We start from the raw sequence: 22,945 nt of genomic DNA, 5'->3' as shown, positions 1-22,945 counted from the left end.
GATGAGTTGAGAAAGCTTTTTAATTTTGCAGGACCTTTAAAGGTGGCTTTGAGGTTGTATTTCTGTAGTATTCTGTTTATTTTATCTGATATCCCTTTAATGTAAGGAATCGTTATAGTTTTATTGTAGTCTGGTATATCTTTGTTTTTTATTGACATTTCATTTTGACATTATTGACTTTTCAAAATGACATTTTTTGACATTTCTATTACCAAAATTCTCTACAAGAGAATTTTGTTAATAGTGTTTTGGCTGTAACCATTTTTTAGAAAAGTATTGCTGAAAACTTTAAATTCTTTCAGTGCTTGTTCATTGGAGCAGATCTTCAAAGCCCTGTTTTTTAGAGTATTAACGACACCGAGTTTTTGTGTTGGAAAAAGGAAGACGTGTGACAAGTGTATCTAGAAACAGAAGTGTGTTCTGTTTTTCAATCTCAATTGTGAACTGTACGCGTTTGTGTTTTGTTTAGGTGGCTAAGGAAAGTGTCTAGTGTCTGGCAGCCATGGGGGCAGATCGTGAAAGCATCTTCAACGTATCTAAGCCAGACTTTGGGTTTTAAAGGAGAAGAATCTAGAGCATGTTGCTCAAAATGTTCTATATAAAAGTTAGCAATGGGGGGGGGGGGATGGCAAGCCCATGGCTGTGCATGCATTCTTTTTGTTGGTAGAAAGTGTTTTGCCATACAAAATAACCAGACTATAATACATGCGCAAAGAGCGCTGTGATATCTGGAGGGAATTTGTTCTGTAAAAGGATTGTGTCACTGATTGGGACATTTGTAAAGAGAACAGAGACATCAAAACTGAGTAACTAATCAGGTAAAATAAACAGAATACTACAGAAATGCAATCTCAAAGTCATCTTTAAACCTCCTGGAAAATTAAAAAGCTTACTCAACTCACCCAAAGATCCACTCCCTCTGCTGGCCCACCCTGGAGTATACCATATTTACTGCACCTGTAATCTACCATATATAGGGGAAACAGGAATGCACAATTCCTATCAGACAAAAGGAACATAAACGACACATTAAATATAATAACTATGGTGAAGCTGGCCTTTCTGATCATGCCCTGACTTTACACAGAATTGACTGAAAAAGCACCAGTTGTTTACATCACACAAAACATGGTACAAACGCAAATTTAAGGAAGCCTGTGAGATTCTTATCAACCACCCCAATCTAAACAATGATGGTGGTTTAAAATCCCAAGAATATGGAAAGTACATATTCTACCCACAGAACCTTTCTCCCTAAGAGTTAACTATAAACAGGACTGTAGATAATCCAGAATCCTAAATCTAATATAACAATTGTAATGTTAAAAATAGGACATCATTGTTACTGTAAGAAAACTATCTATAAGAAAGAATGTTTCTCTCGTGTTGTCTTAAATAGAATTTAGCTTTGATGTAGTTTCTAAATAATTAATTTGTAATTTTATCAGTATTTTTTTTTTTTCACTAGAGGTCATTCCAGTAAAATAACCAGTGATTAAATCATTGTTTCTTTAGTTTACTGTATGAAATGTAACTCAGCTTGTCATTGTATATTTGTATATACTCCAGATGATGACTTTAATATGAAGGGTGAAACGTCGGGAAATTAAAAGTTATTTATAACACGGGTGTAAAGTTCATTATTTCTAAAATGTAAGTTAAAAAAGTGGTTTAACTCCCAGTTTTTGATGAGGCAGGGCAATATTTGGTATGGTGATGTACAATAGAAATAGAATAACAATGAAATGTTGAACAGGTATAAGGGGCATATTCACACACACTGAATTTGCATGCCATAATGCTTATTATATCAAATATTCACCTTTGGAGACACTGTCAAAAATAAAATACAGGTAACCCTCGTATAATGAAGTCTACAAATTGTAGCAGCCCTTGTTCAACGCAGTTTCGATATAATGCAGTCTACAATTTCTAGTAATGCTTTATTTTTTATTTTTTTTTTCATATTTTTCACCGCTGGACTTAAAAATCAAATTTTCTCATCTCATCTCATCTTCCTTATACCCTCTTTTACCTTGTGGTGTCGAGGGTCCATTGATCATCGGACCTCACTCCGTTTACAGGATAAGGTGGTCAGCCTTATGCCCCGGTGTATCCTATAGCCTGTAGTGTTGAGTTCTCAAGGCCAGTTTGCCTGCTTTGCAGGATGAAAAACCTTAGAATAAACTGGGGAAAAAACCCTGCTATCAACGTCCAAGACTGGCTAACTTGGCTATGGCTGAGGAAGATCCTTCAGCTCCTCACGTCACCGACGGGAATCGAACCTAGGACACTCCTTCCCCAGGCATATGGTTGTAAAGCACATAGCCACTAGGCTAACTGCGCAGACACAAATTTAACGAAGATAAAATCAAATTTTATCTTAGTTAAATTTGTGTATGCCCGTATCGTGCAAGTAGTTTTAGATTCTATTTTTTATCAAATAGAATCTGAAACTTTTTTTATAAGTATCGAATTTAGTTTTATTGCATCACTGAATAAGGTACTATACACGCTTTTGCAGTCTGTGTCATTCTCAACAAATAATACAATTAGAGACAGATGGAATAAAAATGGCACTAAGTAATAAATCACATGTCCCCTCTCACAGAAACTATGCTGTATAGACTTAAGCAAAACCATATGTTGCACTGAAACACAGTATCTAACTAAAAATTATTGTCCAATTTTTCAATTATGAAATAAGTGTTTGTTTTATTGCATTTGAAACTCTCGATGTCAGTATCACAGATCACAAAGGCTAACTTAAAATAAAAGACTACCAAGAATTGAAACATGCCATATAATGAATGTGTGAGTTCGCCTGCAACCTCAAATGCAAACAAGAAGCCATAAAATTCAACCAAGGGTTGAAACGTTTGTGTGAGTTGAGCCAGTTAGTAATGAGAAGTTCCATCGGAATGATAAATGACACTGTTGTGAACGTGTTAAAACTAATAGTGAATGTTGTTATGACAGTTTCAGATGTTATGGAATTCGATTGAAGAGAATTAGCATTTCAACTCAAAACTTGTCGGTTGCTTTTGTCTTTGGGCCGCGTGATCTTTTGTTAATACTGCACCAATCATATGCACGTCTTTATAGCTGCTGTCTTGTGTAAAACAAAATTCAGCTTGTACATATTGTAACAATTAAAAAAAAAACTTGAATAATTTATAAGTGTACAAAAGGATATCACCTCTAAATCGTTGACGTGCCACCTCTGGCATGGGTGCCATAGGTTTGCCATCTAGGGTTTATTGTATAAAGTGCTTATTGTTGAAAATTGTCTTCGTTTTCTGCCAGGAAAGTGCATTTAAAATCATAAGTGTGTTAATCTCAAGCTGAGCAGTTTATTTTCTGGTGAGTTATATACATATGAGAATTATACAAATGATATCCAAGAGATTTCAAGTGGTGACGACCTCCGGCCACTTAAAGAACATCTACGAAATGTTATTTCTGAAGACAGTGATGACGATTAAAATATGCAGTTTATTTTATTGTGTCTAAAACATTTATGCATTATGTGCAATGAAATTTATGTACAATTTGTAATTTTTATAATTTTACATAGTTTATGTTTTCTTAACTTACATGAATTACCTGAATTAAATAAAAATATTGTTTTTGTTGGATATGTCATTGTTGTTTATATAATTTAAAAAAAAAAAAAAGATTTCAGAAACTAACCCTACTTTTTCTACGTGATCTAAGTCTCGTATAACGTGATTTATATAACACGGCATTTCTAGGGAACCTAACATCCGCGTTATATGAGGGTTACTTATACTTGTGAAAAACATTTTGTTGAGCAGTGTATTTTTAGCACATGTATGGTATCCCTGTGAAAAACATGAAGGGTGAAGATGTTATTCATTATTCCATCCTGCATGAGAATACTGCTCATGCTTATTAAAATTTAAATTTTAATTATCGCCTTACCCTGTGTATCAGTATAACCTCAAGAGGATGAAACTCCAGATGCCAAAGTAAGTACCTAGCATCATATCATGAAAAATAATCAAGCTAACATTATAATTAAATTCATGAATATATAGATATTTATTTGCAGTTGAGCCTAAACAGTACAATACAAGAACATCAAAATAAGAATGAATGTTAATACTATATACAAGACTTATAAGCAATGTAACATGTAAGAAATATAACTTACATTGCATTGGGTTCACATGAGGATCCACTCAAACTTGGAGAATTATCAGCAAGATTAATATCATACATGTAGGTTTCATTTGTGATATTGGAATATGCAACTATAGCAATAGCCTCCGTATAAAGCAAAATACAATCTGAGTAATTTAAAGGTTCCGTGATATTATTTTCTGCAACAGACAGGATTTGGCGAGATATTCTCATATGAGGTACTGCATGAGGCAATGGCAAGGGATCCTAATAATTAAAAATACAAATCCTGAATTGTAGAAGCCTGAATACCTTATCAAAATAACAGGAGTATACAAGAGATCAATTGTAACTATTCAAACATGGATATAACATTACTGAAATGTCTTGCAGTAATCACATAATTAAAAAAAAAAAAATTAGATTTAAAAGTGAAAAACACAGAATTTAATATAGAACACACAATTGTTATATGTGTAGTTTGCTCGAATATTATTTTAAATTTGCTCACTCTTCCTTCTTGGCAAAAATTTAATACAAAATTTGGCAAAAAAAAAATAATAAAATAAAATAACTATATAAAAATATAACAAAAGGTTAAATTTAACATACAATGGATATACACTTAACTTGATATTGCTGCTATAACACTGATATTAACAATTAAAAAATAATATTTTTATAAAATATATTTTTATAATAAAAATAACTGATTTTCAGAGCCATAGGGATTTTTTCCTCCAGTTTGAACAAATGAAATTTCATACTGCCTATTAGTGATAAGTACATACAGTAGTAAAGAACTGAATCCGTATGATTTCATGCTACAAAATAAATATTAAACAGAAATGTGTGTACTTTTTCACTACAACCAAAGTTTGAGCCACTTTGCATATCTATATTAGTCTTTATATATACAGTGGTATCTTGCTAATGTGAACCCTCCAGTAATCCGAACTGCGGTTTGAAAGAAAAAAAGTTTTATTTATTATGTATTATTATTTTGTGTACTATATTTTTATTTAATAATTATTATTTTAACTATTATTATTTATTTTATTATTATTATTATTACAGTACAGTATTTTTTTTCATACTGTCGATTGAACGGTTATACTGTAGGCCTATTTTGACTTATTGTGTGTTCCTGTTTGCTTGGGAAGCCATCGAACCTGAAGCAATTTGAGCGTCATTGAAAAAACTGTGGCCTTCTAGAATTTACAAAGATAACTACGGTGATATACAAAAAGAGGAAATTCAAAACGTGCATAATTTAGTTAAAAATATAAATCCAGATGTTGAAATTTCACAAACAGATGTTACGGAATGGATTACAGGTAGAACCGAAAGTGAATTTGAAATCAAATCAGATGCTGAAATTACAAATATGATGCTACAGAATGAATTAGAAGACGATGAAGACGATAAAGAACTCGATGAAAAAAAAAAGTAAAACATGAAGTTGACAGTTTTAATATGTGCATAGAATGGGCTTAGCAGAATGATACGCCATTCCACAAAATTTTATTGCTAATGCAACTCCGAGAAGAAGCATTCGAAAAAAAGTTTAGCTTCCAAGAAGCAAAAGAATATCAGTGACTTTTTTTTTTACAAAGAAATAAAAAAACTTTTTTGTGTGTTATTCTGTGAACTTTTTTTTGTGTTCCTCAACAATACAGGTACATACAAAACTAAATTTTTTACTAAAATAAACTTGTGTACTGCATTATTTTTTAAGTTTTACATTACAGTACAGTAGTTTTTTTTTTCTATCAGTTATTTCATTTATTTACAGAATTAAATCGATGTATCATTAGAATCTGATTATTTTTGTCTTAAATGCTAGTTATTGTTCTCTCTTGGGGGAAAATTCGCTAATCTGAACTTTTCACTAATCCAAACGAGCACGGTTTTTATTAGTTCGGATTAGCGAGATATCACTGTGTGTGTGTGTGTGTGTGTGTGTATATACACTAGTGTTTTTTTCTTTTTTTGAATTAATCAGAATCCCGTTCAATTTTTCATCTAGTCTCATGTGATATACCAAGATATATCATGCAAGCAGCACAGTGGAAAGAGATACAATGAAACATATGGTCATGTACTGTGCATAACACATCAGTCAAGAGATTGCACTCGTAGGATTTAAACATGCATGCATCAATAAAGCCATTATCAACAGTAAGGGTTCACAAAACATGTGAAAGCTCTATAAAAGTGATTAAGGAGAAAGTTTTACTGTTCTTGAAAAGAAGCTGAAATGGCTTGAAAATAGATAGGAAAACAATACAGATGTGTTGAGAGAAATGATCCATAAAAAGAGAATAAAAACACTGTGGTCATGTGTCACATGACACTCTTGGTAAAGAGGCTGCATTTGCAGTAAACAGATGTCTGTTTATGGATTTCAGAACATTTAAAAGTGAGCTTTAGTGATTCAGTATAATTTTTTTGAATTAGTGAACTTTTATCTAGTCCCAATGCTTTTTCTTCCCCACCCTCCTCCACACATAAAAAAAGGCAAAATTATGCTAATCTGTTTTAAACAAACACAAACCTAACATGGCATTAGTGAACAAGCTAAAAGGGGCAAACATGTGGCTGATACTCTAATGTAAGAAACCCTTACTTTACATGGTCAATATATCCCATGTAAATATATTAACAGAATATAATAAACAATGAAAAAAACTAACTCATCAATGGGCTTTCAAAATCTTTACTAATTTTTTTTAAATACATTTGTTTTTTCCATTTACTACCAATGTATATAAAGGATAATAAAAAGTGTTTTAAATTATTTAAAAATAAGATGTATTTAAAAGAAAATCATGAGAAATATCTGGACAACATACTTTACACTCAATTTGGGGTCTTTTTCTTTGTGTACATCTCACGGTAACAGACAAGTTTGTATATGGTGATTTGTATATGGCGATTAAGATTAACATCCCTTTGTTGTTTTCAAGTTTCAACAGTTGAAACAATGATTCAAATTCTTTTACAGTTATGTCTTTCACTAATATACGAGGATAGTCTGTAAAGTTCTCGCCTAACAATGAAAAAACAAATTTATAATTTCAAAATTAATTTAATTTTTCAACATAATCTCCCTTAAGACTAATACATTTATTCCAGCGATGCTCCAGTGTCATTATCCCGTCCCTGTAGTGGTTTTTAGTAAGATCTGCAAAATACCCCTCTACAGCTGCAATCACCTCATGATTTGAGGAAAAATACTGACAAGAGAGGAAGAGATGGAAGTTAAAGGTAGCCAAATCTGGGGAACAGGGTGGATGTTCCAACAATTCATAGTGTAGATCACTTAATTTTCCCATTGCCAATACACCTTTGTGGGCAGGTTATTGTTTTACCCTTTTCAAGATAATCAATAAATAAAATGTCTTTAGCATCCTAAAACACCGATGCCATGACCTTTCCAGCTGATGGAACCAACTCTGTCTTCTTTGGCATTAGAACCGGCTTCTGTCCATTGTTTTGACTGATGTTTGGATTCTGATGTGTAATGATGAATCCAAGTCTCATCCATAGTAATAAACTGATGCACAAAATCAGTTTTATTCTTGTTAAAATGCTCCAAGCACTGTTCAGATTTTCATGTTAGTGCGTTTTTGATCTGCTGTGAGCAAGTGCAGCACCCATCTTGAGCAAAGTTTTTTCATTTGCAATTCTTCATGCAAAATATATCCTACACATTCTTTTGAAATGCCTACAGTGTCAGCAATTTCATGCGCTTTGACTCGCCAGTCATCCTATACCATATCGTGCACTTGATCAATGATTTCTGGTGTTACATTTTTTGGACGTCCTTCACGTGGATCATCTTCAAGGATAGTATGGCCACATTTAAACTCAGCAACCCATTTATTAATTGTCGAAAACAAAGGAGAAGAGTGCCCATAAACTTTTATGAACTTCGAATGAATTTCTTTTGCCGTTAAACCTTCTTTTACAAAAAATTTTATAACTGCACGATACTCAATTTTATCCATTTCAAGGGACACAGACAACACTTTTGCTTCAGACAGCTATATAAAACAAACTATTTGATAGAATGACTTGCAATTTCACATGGATGCTTATGACAGATGTACCAACTTAGGCAAAAAAAATCAAGCCAATAGTGTTGCCATCTATGGTCGAGGCCAAGAACCTTTCCCACCCTTGTATTTTCATCTGAATCACATTCATCTTGTTCTTCACTGATGTTAATGATGTCATTATCTCTCAATTCTTCTGAATGCAGGTTTAATAATTCCCAAATATTTACTGAATGAGGAAATGGTTTGCACTATTGCCTATTTCGGTCCAAAATCACGTTTTGCTTTTTAGCACCACACTCATATCTCTTAATTCAATTAGATAAAGATAATTTTTTGCTTCTTTTTATCATTAGCACTCACTATTTCACTCTTCTTTTTTTTTTTATTTCTAATCAACTGAAGGATAAGTCAATATAAATATGTTATATAAGGCAATAGACAATTAATAAACACAAATCGCCAGTAGGGCGATTGGTTTTATACCAAGAATTGAAATTTATCTAAAGACATTCACAAATATCCATACCTGTAGTGAGATTTGAACTTATCTACTGGTTGGAGAACATACCGTCCTGTACTTAAACTTAGGTGCTTGTTGAAGTTCATTTTAAAATCAAATAGAATGGAAACCGCATAACGAAAGAATTAAACACAGATTTAATTTCCAATATTTTGTCTGTGTCACAGAGATACCATCTGGGATACAAATTAGCTAAGATCCATAGGAAAGACATTCCTCTCTTCCATAAATCTTAAATCTTCCAGGCAAATGCAGGGGCATAAATACAGTCTAATTGTTGAATGTTTATTTTTCACTTGGTTAGACTATAATAAATTTAGTTTAATCCTTTATCCAAGTGTGAACAAACAAAGTTTGCACCTGAAAATATCTTCAGGACAATATAGTGTTGTACTACCTTACTGGAGTAAGGCAGTAACAACACCGGGCAACTCGTAGCAAAGGTGGACCAAGCTAACATCACTCCTATCCCAGTATCTCCCATAATGCAAAACACATCTCCAAAACACTATAAAGACTAGTTTCGACCTTTATTGAGGTCTCTTCAGTGGGAGCCAGGACCCAGTAAGGTAGTACAACACCATATTGTCCTGAAGATATTTTCAGACGCAAACTTCGTTTGCTCACACTTGGATAAAGGATTAAACTAAATTTATTATAGTCTAATCAAGTGAAAAATAAACATTCAACAACTTTTTCTAAATCCAGAGTAATTTAATAAAAAAAGGTGGCACACCTTTTGGCAATTCCTATAGGTAAAGATGACCTCACTAGTGCTTCTGCCTGGCATCTCCACTACTGGGCCTGGCTCCCATTGAAGAGACCTCAATAAAGGTTGAAACTAGTCTGGGTAGTGGCCAATCCCTTAATGCATAACATTATACATAACCGCAATGAGATGTGTTTTGCATTATGGGAGATGCAGGGATAGGAGCGATGTTAGCTTAGTCCACCTTTGCTACAAGTTGCCAGGTGTACTGCCTTACCCCAGTAAGGTAGAACAACACCTACCTTACCCCAGTAAGGTAGTACAACACAATATTGTCCTGAAGATATTTTCAGGCGAAAAATTTGTTTGCTCACACTTGGATAAAGGATTAAACTAAATTTATTACAGTCTAATTGTGATTTTTGAAGTTTATTTTCATGCTCTCTTTCAGTAAGTGAATTTGATTTTAAGTGCTCATTAAAACAGCAATTATCATTATGGCAGAAGCAAGCAAAAAACATAAAGATTTATCTTTTCAAGAAAAGATAAGAATCTTGGAGTGCTATGATAAGTTGCCCAAAATGAGTCAGCTGAGTGAGGCTGTACATTTAAAAATTTCACAACCACTTTTTGTGTAAGATCTTTAAAAAAACAGATCAAACATTGAAACTTCAGCTCTTACTAACAAGAACATGGATTAGAAGAGAGCACAATCTGGTAATGATACTCAAGCATTAAATTTTTCATTAATGCTGATTGCATTTGCAAATCAGCATTAAAAATTTGGTTTAGTAAAGTTTGTGAAAAGAATGCTTCGATTACCATCACGTGACTCGTACTAATTTGAAAAATTCAATTGTTTGCATTCTACGCTGTAAAAATGCTTTTCAGGCAACTGATCATAGTTTGTTAGTTTCAAACTGAAATATTTGGCAGTATATAGGCATATTTTTGGCAGTATATTTAATAAATAACATTTCTTGTGTGTATATGTAGATAATTTACGATACTATGGCACAAGTTTCCCTCAAAACTAGACCTCACAATGCATATAGAACATGGTGTCGTCACAACCTGACTGTATATATTGCCAATATATAAAGTCAGGTTGGAGTCAGAGATAATTCTTATGTGAACTATGCCTAAAAGAAATCTCTCTAGCAGTCAATTCTGTGTGCTATAAATTACACAAAGAAAAATATCATAATAAAACTGATAAGGGTAATCCCAATGCAGTCCTCAATACCAGTGAATACAATTGTAAAATGAATATGTTGGTAAGAGACTGTGTTACATACAAAAGTTTCGATTATGATCCTACTAATTCCCAGAAGAAAATATTAACAAGAACTTCTTAGAAAAGTTACCTTATACCCTCTTTGAATTTAAAAAAAAAAAAAGGAAAAAAAAAAAAAAGATTACTCAAAATTCAACCTAACTGACCAAACTTCATCTTATATAAATAATTCCACCCCCACTACAACTATATTTAATCCAGAATTCAAGTTTAAGCAATACTGATGGTGAATTTTAACATCACCTCTTTATTCAGCAATATTGAAAGTAGTATTGAGTGTCAAAGATAAAGTATTTTTAGGAATAATAGACAACACAACAGGGTTTTTAAATTTTATTTTGTATTACTTAAATTAAGGGGATATTAAATCCCACATAGTTTTAAAACCGAACAAGAAACTCAAAGATTGGAATCAGAGAGTTTCTTGCCGAATATAGTAAACTATAAAGTATCGGCGACACTAGCATTAGCAAATGCAAGTGATCCTAGTACGTAGTACAATACCGGGCAACTCGTTGCAAAGGTGGGGGAAGTTCAGATCGCTATTCTTAGGTATTTTCCATAATGTAAAAACACATGAACTTCCCCCACCTTTGCAACGAGTCGCCCGGTATTGTACTACGTACTAGGATCACTTGCATTTGCTAACGCTAGTGTCGCCGATACTTTATAGTTTACTATATTCGGCAAGAAACTCTCTGATTCCAATCTTTGAGTTTCTTATTCGGTTTTAAAACTACGTGGGATTTAATATCCCCTTAATTTAAGTAATGTTTTCATTGCCGAAATGAAGCTTATTAGCTCTTTATATTTAAGTAACTTAATGGTTGCACCTGTTTGGATAACTCGTTCGCAGAGTATATAAGTTCTTTTCGCTATACACTTTGGTATTAGGTCTAGCTACTCACTGATGAAGCCTCAAAAAAGGCTGAAACCAGTCTGGGTAGTGACCTCCCTCCATAATGTAATAACAGCATACATTTCCTAGGAAATGTGTTTTTACATTATGGAAAATACCTAAGAATAGCGATTTGAACTTCCCCCACCTTTGCAACGAGTTGCTCGGTATTGTACTACGTACTAGGATCACTTGCATTTGCTAACACTAGTGTCGCCGATACTTTATAGTTTACTATATTCGGCAAGAAACCCTCTGATTCCAATCTTTGAGTTTCTTATTCGGTTTTAAAACTATGTGGGATTTAATATCCCCTTAATTTAAGTAATGTTTTCATTGCCGAAATGAAGCTTATTAGCTCTTTATATTTAAGTTTTATTTTGTATGATGATACAACAGCCGTGAACCCCTTTTATGGGAAGGTATGGTACCATCTCAATCCTCCTATTTTTATCCGGGCTTGGGACCAGCATAATGATGAATCAGACCTATGGCTGGAGGGACTGTCGTAAGTATTCCTGACTTCTTGCATGTTCACGACCGGTTTGACTATTCTGGGGAACAGAAAAAAACTGAGTTTCCAGGTGAAAAAACCCCATACCTCCGTATGACTCATCTTTCATCAAAAGAGACCAGATGAAGGTTCCTCATGTCACAGATGGGAATCAAACCCAGGTCTTTCCGACCAAAGGGCTTTATTTATACCAACTGAGCTATGGAGACAAGAGGGTGGTGTGATACTAATGATATCAGATGATTTCAGTCCAATTAGGGTAGAAAATTATATCTGCAATATTTGTAACAATTTTCCGTTCAGCAGTGAGTTTGGATCTATTGCATGAGGCAGAGTACGACTAGATCAAATACATGGTTGGGGTGTTGTTACAGACCTAGTGGATCAGTTACAGTTAACAATGAAATGCATCACCAAATAAACCTAATGAGTAACCTTCATAGTTGACTTGAATTATCCAAACACTGATTAGGTAGCAATGAAATCTAAGGAGAAGAATGAAGTCAAATTTATTGAACTACTGCAAGACAACTTCCATAAGCAGCATGTGGCAGAAGGAACTTTTGATGCCAAAGAATATGGGAGCTGTTCTTTGGCTTCAAAAGTTCCTTCTGCTATGTGCTGCTTATGGAAGTTGTCTTGCAGTAGCTGGTGACAGTGAAGATGCTGACTAACTCAAAAGTAGCTGAGGGTATAGATGATCCATTCAGAAAAGGTTACATGATCAACTACAAAGCAGGAAATTATGAGCAACTGAGGAGAATATTAGGTTCAATCCCATGGTATCAGTTTGCTAGATGAGAATATATGGTGCATGGAAGGCAATAAAAAAAAAAAATAATAATAGTAATGAAAAAACTTAAATGATGCAATATCAGAATGTGGATCTAAAGTTTGAAGAATAAGAGTAGAGGTGAGATGGATGTGCAATTTTATTAAACAGGCATTAAAAAAAAAGGATGTGAAGGAATACCACACATGCAATAAGAATAAACTAAAAAACAAAACAAATCATTCGATTATTATACTGCATTATATGAATGTGAAAGAATAACTCATCAGTGCAGTTAGTATGCGTGGCAGATGCAGGAGATGGTTCAACTAATGAGTGCCTATTTTGTTAGAAGTTACTAAACTAGTACATGCAACACAGAGCTCAATATAAACAATGGATGAAGAAACACAGGTATGCAAGGAAGAGGTACTAGAGCTGTTGCATAAACTAAATAAGAATTCAGCAACGGGGAGTGATAGTACATTATCACAGATGCTAAAAGTGTTCAGAGGAACAGGGTGTGCCTCTTATCTGGTTTTATAATTTAAGTCATCTGAACACAGAGAAGATTTTACAGGAGCAGAAAGAATGTATGACAGATCAGTCTTTGTGTAATGATATTAACTATGAATATCTCTGGAAGGGTCTTGAAAATTCTAAAGAAGTTGGTAATAGCCTACATATAGAAATGGGTTGACACAATCTATATTTTGCAATGAACAGGATGAGTTTACTAAGGGAAGATCGTATTTGAGTAATATGCTTACTATTTTTAATAATAATGTTGGAGTTGAGTTAGAAAAAGGGGAATGGATATACCATGATACTTTGAACTTTGCTAAAGCTTTTGATAGGGTATAGCATGGAAGGCTATATCCTAAACTGGATAATATGGGACTGGATTATAAACTATTAGATTGGATAAGAGGATGACCGGTTGACTGACATGTCAAAAAGTGGTGTAAGAGAGATGATAGTCTGAAAAATTTAAGGTGATCAGTAGTGCACCCTAGGGATCAGTCTTCAGTCCATTGTTAATTCAATCTTAACATTAATGATGTTGGGAAGTATTTAACAAAACACACAGCTAGTTCCTGATGATGCAAAGATAGGCAGGGTAATCAGGAATGTGATGGACATGAACTTGCAGAATGATTTGAATACAGTGGAACTGTGGGAATGTGAAAACTGATGTCAGTTCGATGTTAATTAATGCAAAGTTTGATGTAACGAGATATTCAATGAGCATATTATATCAGTAGGATTATGCTGGATGAAACTGGTGAGGCTAAGGTATTAGTTTTATTACACAGGAAGTTGAAGGTCAGGGGCCACATAGCAAAGACTGCAAATACAACTCACATAAATAACTGCAATGCTGAAATGAACAATGACATGCACAGATAAAGAAGTCATTTTGACTCTTTCCAAGGCTTTCATATGACCTGATCTGAACTATTGCGCACAAATTTGGTCTCCTTATCTCTTACCGCAGATACAGTGGTAAAAATGCAAAGGAGAGTGTTAAAGATGATATTGGGACTGTGAAATGTAGATTATGAGAAATGAGTGAGAATTTTGCAGACACTAGCAACCAGGAGAAAGAAGAATGATAAGATAGACACCTTACAGTAGCAGGAATTTTTCCTTTTATAGAGAACAAAGAGAGGGCATCTATGGAAGTTGTGAATGAATGCTGTCAAGAGAGACAGAGTCATATTTTCCCATATCTCCCATAATGTAAAGCACACCTCCTATAGGTAAATATGACCTCTCCATTGCTACTGCCTTAATACCACCACTCTAGGTCTGCCTCCCACTGATGAGACCTCAATAAAGATTGAAACCGGTCTGGGTAGTGGCCCTTCCCTTAATGCATAGCAGTATACATGTCTGCAAGGAGATGTGCTTTGCATTATGGGAGATTTGTGACAAGGAGTGATGAGAGCTTGGTCCACCTTTGATACAAGTTGCACCACCTTACCTCAGTCCTGAAGATATTTTCAGGCACAAACTTTGATTGCTTACACTTGGATAAAGAATTAAACTAAATTTATTATAGTCTAACCAAGTGCAAAATAAACTTCCAACATCATTATCTAAATCCAGAGTAATTTAATAAAAAGGTGGTACACCGGTTGGCAACTCATATAAGTAAATATGACCTCTCCATTGCTTCTGCCTTAGTATCACCACTTCTGGGTCTGCCTCCCACTGATGAGACCTCAATAAAGGTTAAAACCAGTCTGGGTAGTGGCCCTTCCCTTCATGCATAGCTTTATACATGTCCACAAGGAGATGTGCTTTACATTATAGGAGATTTGTGACAAGGAGTGATGAGAGCTTGGTCCACCTTTGCTACGAGTTGCCAAGGGATGTACCACTGTTGTGTCCACTTTCCAAATTGAATCTTGAATCTCTATATCAAGCTGCTAAAAGTGATATCTCTTCTACAAGGGTCACGTGGTATCTCTATCACACAAAGAAACAGCCTCAGGGTAGAGCCAAAATTCAATGTGACAGTCCTCAAACCTTACCTCTCATAAAATCCTAAGAAATTTATATTTTTTGACTGCGTCACTTAGAATTATTAGATTAAAGATAATTACTCAATCAAGAAGTAAGTTAGAAGATATACTCGTGTGACTTAGGTTTGAAATCATAGCCCTAACTTTACTCAATTTAATTCCTGCCCAGATCCGTAATAAGTTTCACAAGTGGTGCATCGAATTCTATACACAGACACATATATTTACTTAAATTCAAGCAAGGTTTATTTGTTTCTAAATTCACAATTTAATATTCAAGAATATTCATCATTCTAAATAAGATACACTCTAATTTGTATCAATTAGTAAGCTTAACTTCATCAGGTATGATCTTTGAATACATTTCTCCTTAAGTAATTCACAAAAAGTTAATCATTCTATATCATCTGGATTACTACTAAATTCCATTATTAAATCTCTATACTATCAACTAGTAACATTAACCATTCTTCAACATACAAAGATTCAGATTTACTTAGTAACTATTCACTCATGACTTCCTATAAAACACATGTGCTATAGTCCTGATATATAATTGTATCTGAGTCCTTCACTAATAAAGCTTTACATATCATTACATATTCAGATTACATTCATATAAATAACAAACTTTACTTATCTCCACTCGATGGTTCCTCTATCCGTCTGCATCTGCTTTAGTCTATCTTCTGTTTCATAATAACCCTTCTTTGTTTCCTTCAATCTATCTCTGGTCAAGACTTTACAGTAATCATCAGTTTAGACTTCGGGACACATGGCTCTGCTGACCTTTCAATGGCATGTTCTGCCGTTACTTCCCAAAAATCTAGGACAGAGTCCCCCACTATAACATCGTCCTATTCTTGAGGTATCGTTCGGCCATCCCCGAACCCACACCAAGCTAAAGACCTTCACTCCTTGAGGAAACGTGAGGACTCCACACGACAAAAGACCCCCCCCCAAAAAAAAGGGGGGTCCTAACCTTTTTATAAGTTCACCTTATCGGTAAACACCTCAAACTCCGCTGTTCACCCGGCACCTCGATTTTCTATGTCACATGATCTCACAACGTCCGTTCTCTGCCTGCTTGTTTACTTCACGCACCAAGCACGCGACCGCCGGGGCAATCGTCAGCATGTTCTTGAACCTTGGACTATCTTTCACACAGAATACATTCTATTGTTTCTTTTACAATTTATTCTTACAACGAATTTTTTATATCAACACAAAACCATAACTCTCTTAATTTACACTTTGTCACAGGCAACTTTCCTTTATACATATTTATCTAAATTCCTTCCCCTTTTTTTAACATTATAAAATTCTCCTTGAGCTAATTAATTATTTCTTTCTTCTTAAATCAATGTATTCAATATTATCTAAACCTCACAATGATACCTACTTAGAAACAAGCATGTTTACTTAATCATTTTACAGGATTTAAACCATGATCAGTGGAATTTTAACATTCTTAATTTATCAGGGTATAACACCACCTTACCTCAGTCCTGAAGATATTTTCAGATGCAAACTTTGTTTGCTTACACTTGGATAAAGGATTAAACTAAATTTATTATAGTCTAACCAAGTGCAAAATAAACTTCCAAAATTTGTGTAGGGTGTTTAGAGCATGATCTGAGAGGCCTGCTTCACCAAAATTGTTATATTTAATGTGTCCTTTTTTTTTTTTTTTTTTTTTTTTTTACTTATAGGGATTGTATGTCCAGTTTCACCAATATAAGGTAAGTTACAGGTGCAGTAGATGCAATAAATTCCAGGATCTGCCAATGGGAGGAGAGGATCCTTAGAAGAGTTGAATATGTTTTTTAATTTTATAGGTGGTTTAAAAGTGGAATCCCACACCATTAAGATTATAATGGTGTAGGATTCTATTGATTTTTTTCTGATAACCCTTTAATGTATGGGATGGCTATGGTTTTACTGTAATCTATATTCTTTTTTGATGAAGTTTTATGAAGAACTTTATTAATAGTATTTTTGTTATAACCATTATTTATAAATGTGTTGCTAATAATCTTTAATTCTGTTTAAGAGATTGATTAGAGCAAATTGTTATAGCTCTGTTTTTAAGGATGTTAATGACTCCAAATTTTTGTGAGGGGTGGTGATATGAGTTAGCATATAAAAAAAAAAAAAAAAAAAAAAAAAAAATTAGATTTTTGGCTACTTCCTAAACAAGGAGGATTCAAAAAAAAAAAAAAAAAAAAAACTACAGCAATAATGAACATATATACGTAATAAGACAAATCATTGAAAAGACAAATGAATACCAAAAACTCTTAGGTTTGACATTTATTGACTTGAAAAGGCATTCGATTCAATCTCAAGATTAGCTATTTTAGAAGCACTAAAAAGCAAGGAATTGAAAAAACTTATATTGATGTACTTAGTTATCATATATATATGTATACACACACGTTCGAGTCTCTTTTTATGTGTATCTTTTTTATGCAAATTTGAAGTTATGCGGTGCATAACTTCAAATTTGCCTTTAGAATTTTTTTTTTTTTTTTTTTAGAAAAGCAATTTATTTGGAAATGAAATTTGCAATTTTAGATCACTTAGCAAAAGAAGAGGGATCTACTGCAATTGATAAACATTTTAATTTAGGCGAATCTACTATAAGAGCAATTAAAAAGAATGAAGTCACAATAAGAAAATCTGTCATTTCTGGCACAAAACTAAGTGGCAAATTATCGTGATGCTTTATTTCTAATAAAGCATCACGATAGTTTTTAATTTTGCAGGAGCTTTAATGGTGGCTTTGAGGTTGTATTTCTGTAGTATTCTGTTTATTTTATCTGATGTCCCTTTAATGTAAGGAATGGTTATAGTTTTTATTGTAGTCTAGTTTTTGTTTGTTTTTTATTGAGATCTTGTAGAGAATTTTGTTAATAGTGTTTTGTCTGTAAACCATTTTTTAGAAAAGTATTGCTGATAACTTTAAATTCGTCTTTCCGCACTTGTTCATTGGAGCAGATCTTCAAAGCCCTGTCTTTTATTAGAGTATTAATGACACCAAGTTTTTGTGTTGGGTGGTGGTAAGAGTTTATGTGTATATATTAACCAGTATGTGTCGATTTCCGGTAAACAGTGAAGGAAAGACTGCCAGAAGGAAGACTTGTGACAAGTGTATCTAGAAACAGAAGGCAACGAATATACCACCTCATGGAGAAAGCATTACTCAGAGAACAGATCCAGGCTATGAGAAAAAACTTGGCCGTTACTCAAAACAGATATCTGCATTATACTCAAAAAAGATTACGGACAATATGGGAAAAACCATATCCTTCAAACTAAGAAAGAAAATCGCATATCTAAATTTCATAGACTAAAAGATCGACTAAACCAACGGACATATTTGAATTTCTTAACAGCGAATGCTAACAACCAGCCAGAAGCAAGAAACAACACAAGCCATCAATTGCCTGCAGGTAACAGTAACATAGCTAACCTATCCAACTATGCCTTAAACAAAGACAAACTCTCGCTACTCAGCAAAGGTCTAGATTTTGCCGTAGCATCTAGATCGATGAACAAACTGGATTTTATTTGTAACATTGAAAGAGGATTAAGATTCATCCCAAATAACGTAGCAGATAAAATACGTTTAGAAACTGCCAACATTTCAAATATAAATCATAAGAAAACAATAACAAGCAACTTAGCAAAACACGAATTAATAGCAGTGAAATCATCATCATCATTTTTTACATCATCAAATTCCTGCCATGTACCCTCAAGGGATAGTACTATATGAAAAATTTACATCATTACTAACTTCCTATCTACAATTTTCCTCCAAATCAGTCTGTTACTTGTCAAGACTCCAACATCATCAGATGTTATATTTCTATCGTATAAGGCACTTTGTACCGTATCAATCCACCTATATCTTGGTCTTCCTCTGGGTCATTTTCCTGCCAACCTGGCAGAGAACACTTGTTTTGCTAATCTTTCCTTGCCCTTTCTGTTTAAGTGACCATATCACCTGAGATTAGCTCTGCTAACGCATTCCTGGATGCTGACAATGTCAAGTTCTTTCCTAATATCCTCGTTTTTAATATGATATTGCCATTGATGCCATCTGTTCACGCCTATAATCTTTCTCAGGACTCTCATGTCTGCAGTCTCTAATGTTTGGTCAAGTGTTTTACTTCTAACCCAGCTCTCAGATCCATAAGTTAAAATTGGTTTGAACACTGTCTCGTATACAGCTAATTTAGTTCTGACTAATTTCTCTCTTATTCCATATGAATTTATTCACTTGACTTCCTACTATACCAGCTTTGTTGATTCTGTTGTCTATTTCCATATTTAATTTACCATCTTCACTAAAAATCATGCCTAAGTAGCTGAAATGTTTTACTTGTTCCACAGGTTCTCCATTCACAACGCAGTTGACATTTTCAATGATTCTGCCTATTTTCATTGTCTTTGTATTGCTGACCTTCATACCATATCTGTTACAACATTTGTGGTGAAATCATTGAAATCAAATTTGAACTTCGTAATAACTTAACTAATAACTGAACTACGTAATAACTGAATGTAGTGGATGTGCAAATTCAGGGAAACTAGATTTGTTAGGGGGGGAGTAGAGATACAGTCCTTATGGAGGCAGTTGAATGTAAGAATGAATATAATATGCCAGAGCAAATAAGGACAACAAATCTGAGTGGGATAGTTAATATAAGGCATCAAGGTGGGGTAGGGGCTAATGGGGGTCTTAAATTCATGTACACTAATACTAGGAGTATTAGGAACAAGAAGGAAGAGTTTTTGGCCATGGTTGGCACTTCCAGACCACAGGTTATAGGTATTAGTGAAACATGGCTGACTGTAGAGGATATAACTAGTGGGATTGAATGTGATGCGTATAGTGTGTTCAGGAATGACAGAGAGAATAAAATGGGGGGAGGAGTATTGTTGATGATAGCTGATGAGCTCCAGCCAAGGAGAATAGAAGTTGAATTGCAGGATAGAGAAAAGAGCACATTTGAGGCCATTTGGTGTGAGATTGTGGCTAGCAGAACTAAATATACAATTGGGTGCTGCTATAGACCAGGTGATGGAAAAGATGGTGGTGACAGTATGCACAAGCAAATAGAAGAAATGGGTGGAAGGAGGGTGATTATTATGGGAGATTTCAACTATGGTCGCATTGATTGGAGTGAGGAGAGGACACACGGGAGGAAGGAACTGGATTTTATGCGGTTATTATGGGATAACTATCTGCGACAGCATGTAATGGAAAATACTAGGGGTCAGAGAGTGCTTGACCTAGTAATTACATCTGAGGATTTGGCTGTAACAAATATGACCACATTGCCACCAATCGGTGAGAGTGATCATAGGGTCTTAACTTGGGAGGTGGCTAAAGGTGTAGAATTTTCAATTAAGACAGGGTACATGTGGAATTATCGGGCGGGAAAGTATGACAAGCTTAGGAGTTTGATTGGTTCAGTGCCATGGCATGTACAACTGCAAGGACTAGAAGTTGATAGTGCATGGGAGGTAGTTAAGAAGTGCTTGCATGAAGCAATGGCTGACTGTATACCTAGAGTCCGAATAATAAATCAAGTAGGGGTTAAATGGATGAATAACACCATTAAGCTTGAGTTGCAAAAAAAGAAACAACTATGGAGGGAATTTAAGGAGAAGGGTGACCGGCAGGCACATGAACGGTATAAAGCGCAGGCCAGAAGGGTGACGAGTGTGGTAAGAAAAGCAAAAAAGGATTACGAAAGAACATTGGCCATGCAGGCTAAAGAGAATCCTAAACAGTTTTTTAGATATGTAGCAAGTAAAAGAAAAAATGTACATGGCAGATTGATTTTAAAGAATGCCGATGGTAGGGAGGTAACTGAATCAGTTGAGATAGTTGAGTTACTGAGTGAGCACTTTGCAAAAGTATATCATCCAGGTGGTGACATTGCAGAAACGAATAAACCAGTAGATTAAACGGGAATTGTGGTTAATGAAGTGGAGGTGAGTAGTCTATTGCATAACCTCAATGTCAATACATCTGTGGGATTGGATGGTATACCAGCTCGTGTTGTACGAGAAGCAGCTAAAGAATTGTCAGTACCCTTGACCATTTTGTTTAATTTGAGTCTCGGGTCTGGGTTAGTCCCGAGCGGGTGGAAAGAGGGGAAAATAGTTCCACTGCATAAAGGTGGTTCCAAGACTGCTGTTGTAAATTACCGACCGATTAGCATATCAGGAATCATTGTCAAGGTCTTAGAGAAAATAGTCAAGAGGAAAATACAAGATTGGATAGAAGAAAATGGGATACTGTATCGGGGACAGCATGGTTTTGTGAAGGGTAGGTCATGATTCAGTAACTTGCTCACGTATTATAACACAGTGACGGCTGAACTGGATAAGGGTAATGGGTTTACGGTGATTCTACTGGACCTTGCCAAGGCCTTTGACAGGATTCCACATGGAATTCTAATCAGTAAATTGCAGCATATGGGAATGGACATAGGGTTGGTGAGATGGATAGGAGGGTGGTTGACGGAGAGATATCAGAGAGTGGTTTACTCGGGAGTAGAGTCCACAAGACGGCCTGTGACTAGTGGTGTGCCACAAGGATCTGTTCTTGGACCACTGCTGTTTAATTTGTTCATAAATGATATAGGAAATGATCTGAGAGGAACAGTACATTTGTTTGCGGATGATGCGAAGTTGGGTAGGGCAATAGTGAATGCAGATGACGTCAAAATTTTGCAGGATGATTTGGATAGATTGGAGGTCTGGGCTAAGGAGAATGGATGTCAGTTTAATGTGGCAAAATGTAAGGTTATGCATTTTGGGATGAAAAGATTGGCGGCAGTTTACTGCATTGGTGGAACCCTGCTCCAGGAAATTGATGAGGCACGAGATTTAGGAGTGTTGGTGGATAAGGAATTGAAATTTAGGGGACACATTGCAAAAGTGACCAAAATAGCTCATCAAATCACTTGGTTGCTGAAGAATACGTTGACAAGCAGAGACAAGCAGGTTATTGTTCCTCTCTATCGAGCCTTGATAAGACCCCATCTAGACTACTGTGCTCAGATTTGGTCACCTAGGTTTCTTCTTGATGGGGAGGAGGTGGAGAGGATCCAGAGGCGAGTGACCAAGATGATAGCAGGTCTGTGGAATGAACCGTATGAGAACAGGTTGAGGATTTGTGGGTTGCAAAAATTGGTTGATAGGCGGAGGAGGGGAGATATGATTGAGACATTCAAATTACTGAAGGGTTTCTATAAAATTAATTCAGAAGATATTTTTGAGAACAGGGCTGGTTGTGGGAGGACTAGGGGACATCCATGGAAACTGGGCAAAAGTGTGGTTAGTAGGGGTGTTAGAGCTGGGTTCTTTACTTTTAGAGTAGTGAATGAGTGAAATGCGCTCCCTGAGTCTGTAGTGGATGCTGTGACAGTGAATGAGTTTAAGGCGAGGTATGATAGATACTGTATGAAT

The 22,945-nt window shown here is 34.9% G+C and overlaps 1 protein-coding gene across 1 annotated transcript in view; it reads right to left on the bottom strand.

Annotated features, from left to right (window-relative positions):
* Nucleotides 1-22,945, bottom strand: part of VhaAC45 (Vacuolar H[+] ATPase AC45 accessory subunit) — a 240,993-nt gene that overhangs the window by 78,604 nt on the left and 139,444 nt on the right. Inside the window, exon 6 of the mRNA XM_090411994.1 lies at nucleotides 4,178-4,413. Within this exon, the coding sequence (XP_090268120.1) occupies nucleotides 4,178-4,413 (236 nt within the window). The remainder of the gene's footprint in view (nucleotides 1-4,177; nucleotides 4,414-22,945) is intronic.

This window comes from Typopeltis vanoorti, chromosome 2 (genome assembly GCF_054136105.1).
Source record: "Typopeltis vanoorti isolate ZY-2024b chromosome 2, IOZ_Tvanoo_1.0, whole genome shotgun sequence".
Lineage (NCBI taxonomy): Eukaryota > Metazoa > Arthropoda > Arachnida > Uropygi > Thelyphonidae > Typopeltis > Typopeltis vanoorti.
The sequence above is the reverse complement of the archived record's forward strand: the minus strand, read 5'-3'. Positions and strand labels throughout refer to the sequence as shown.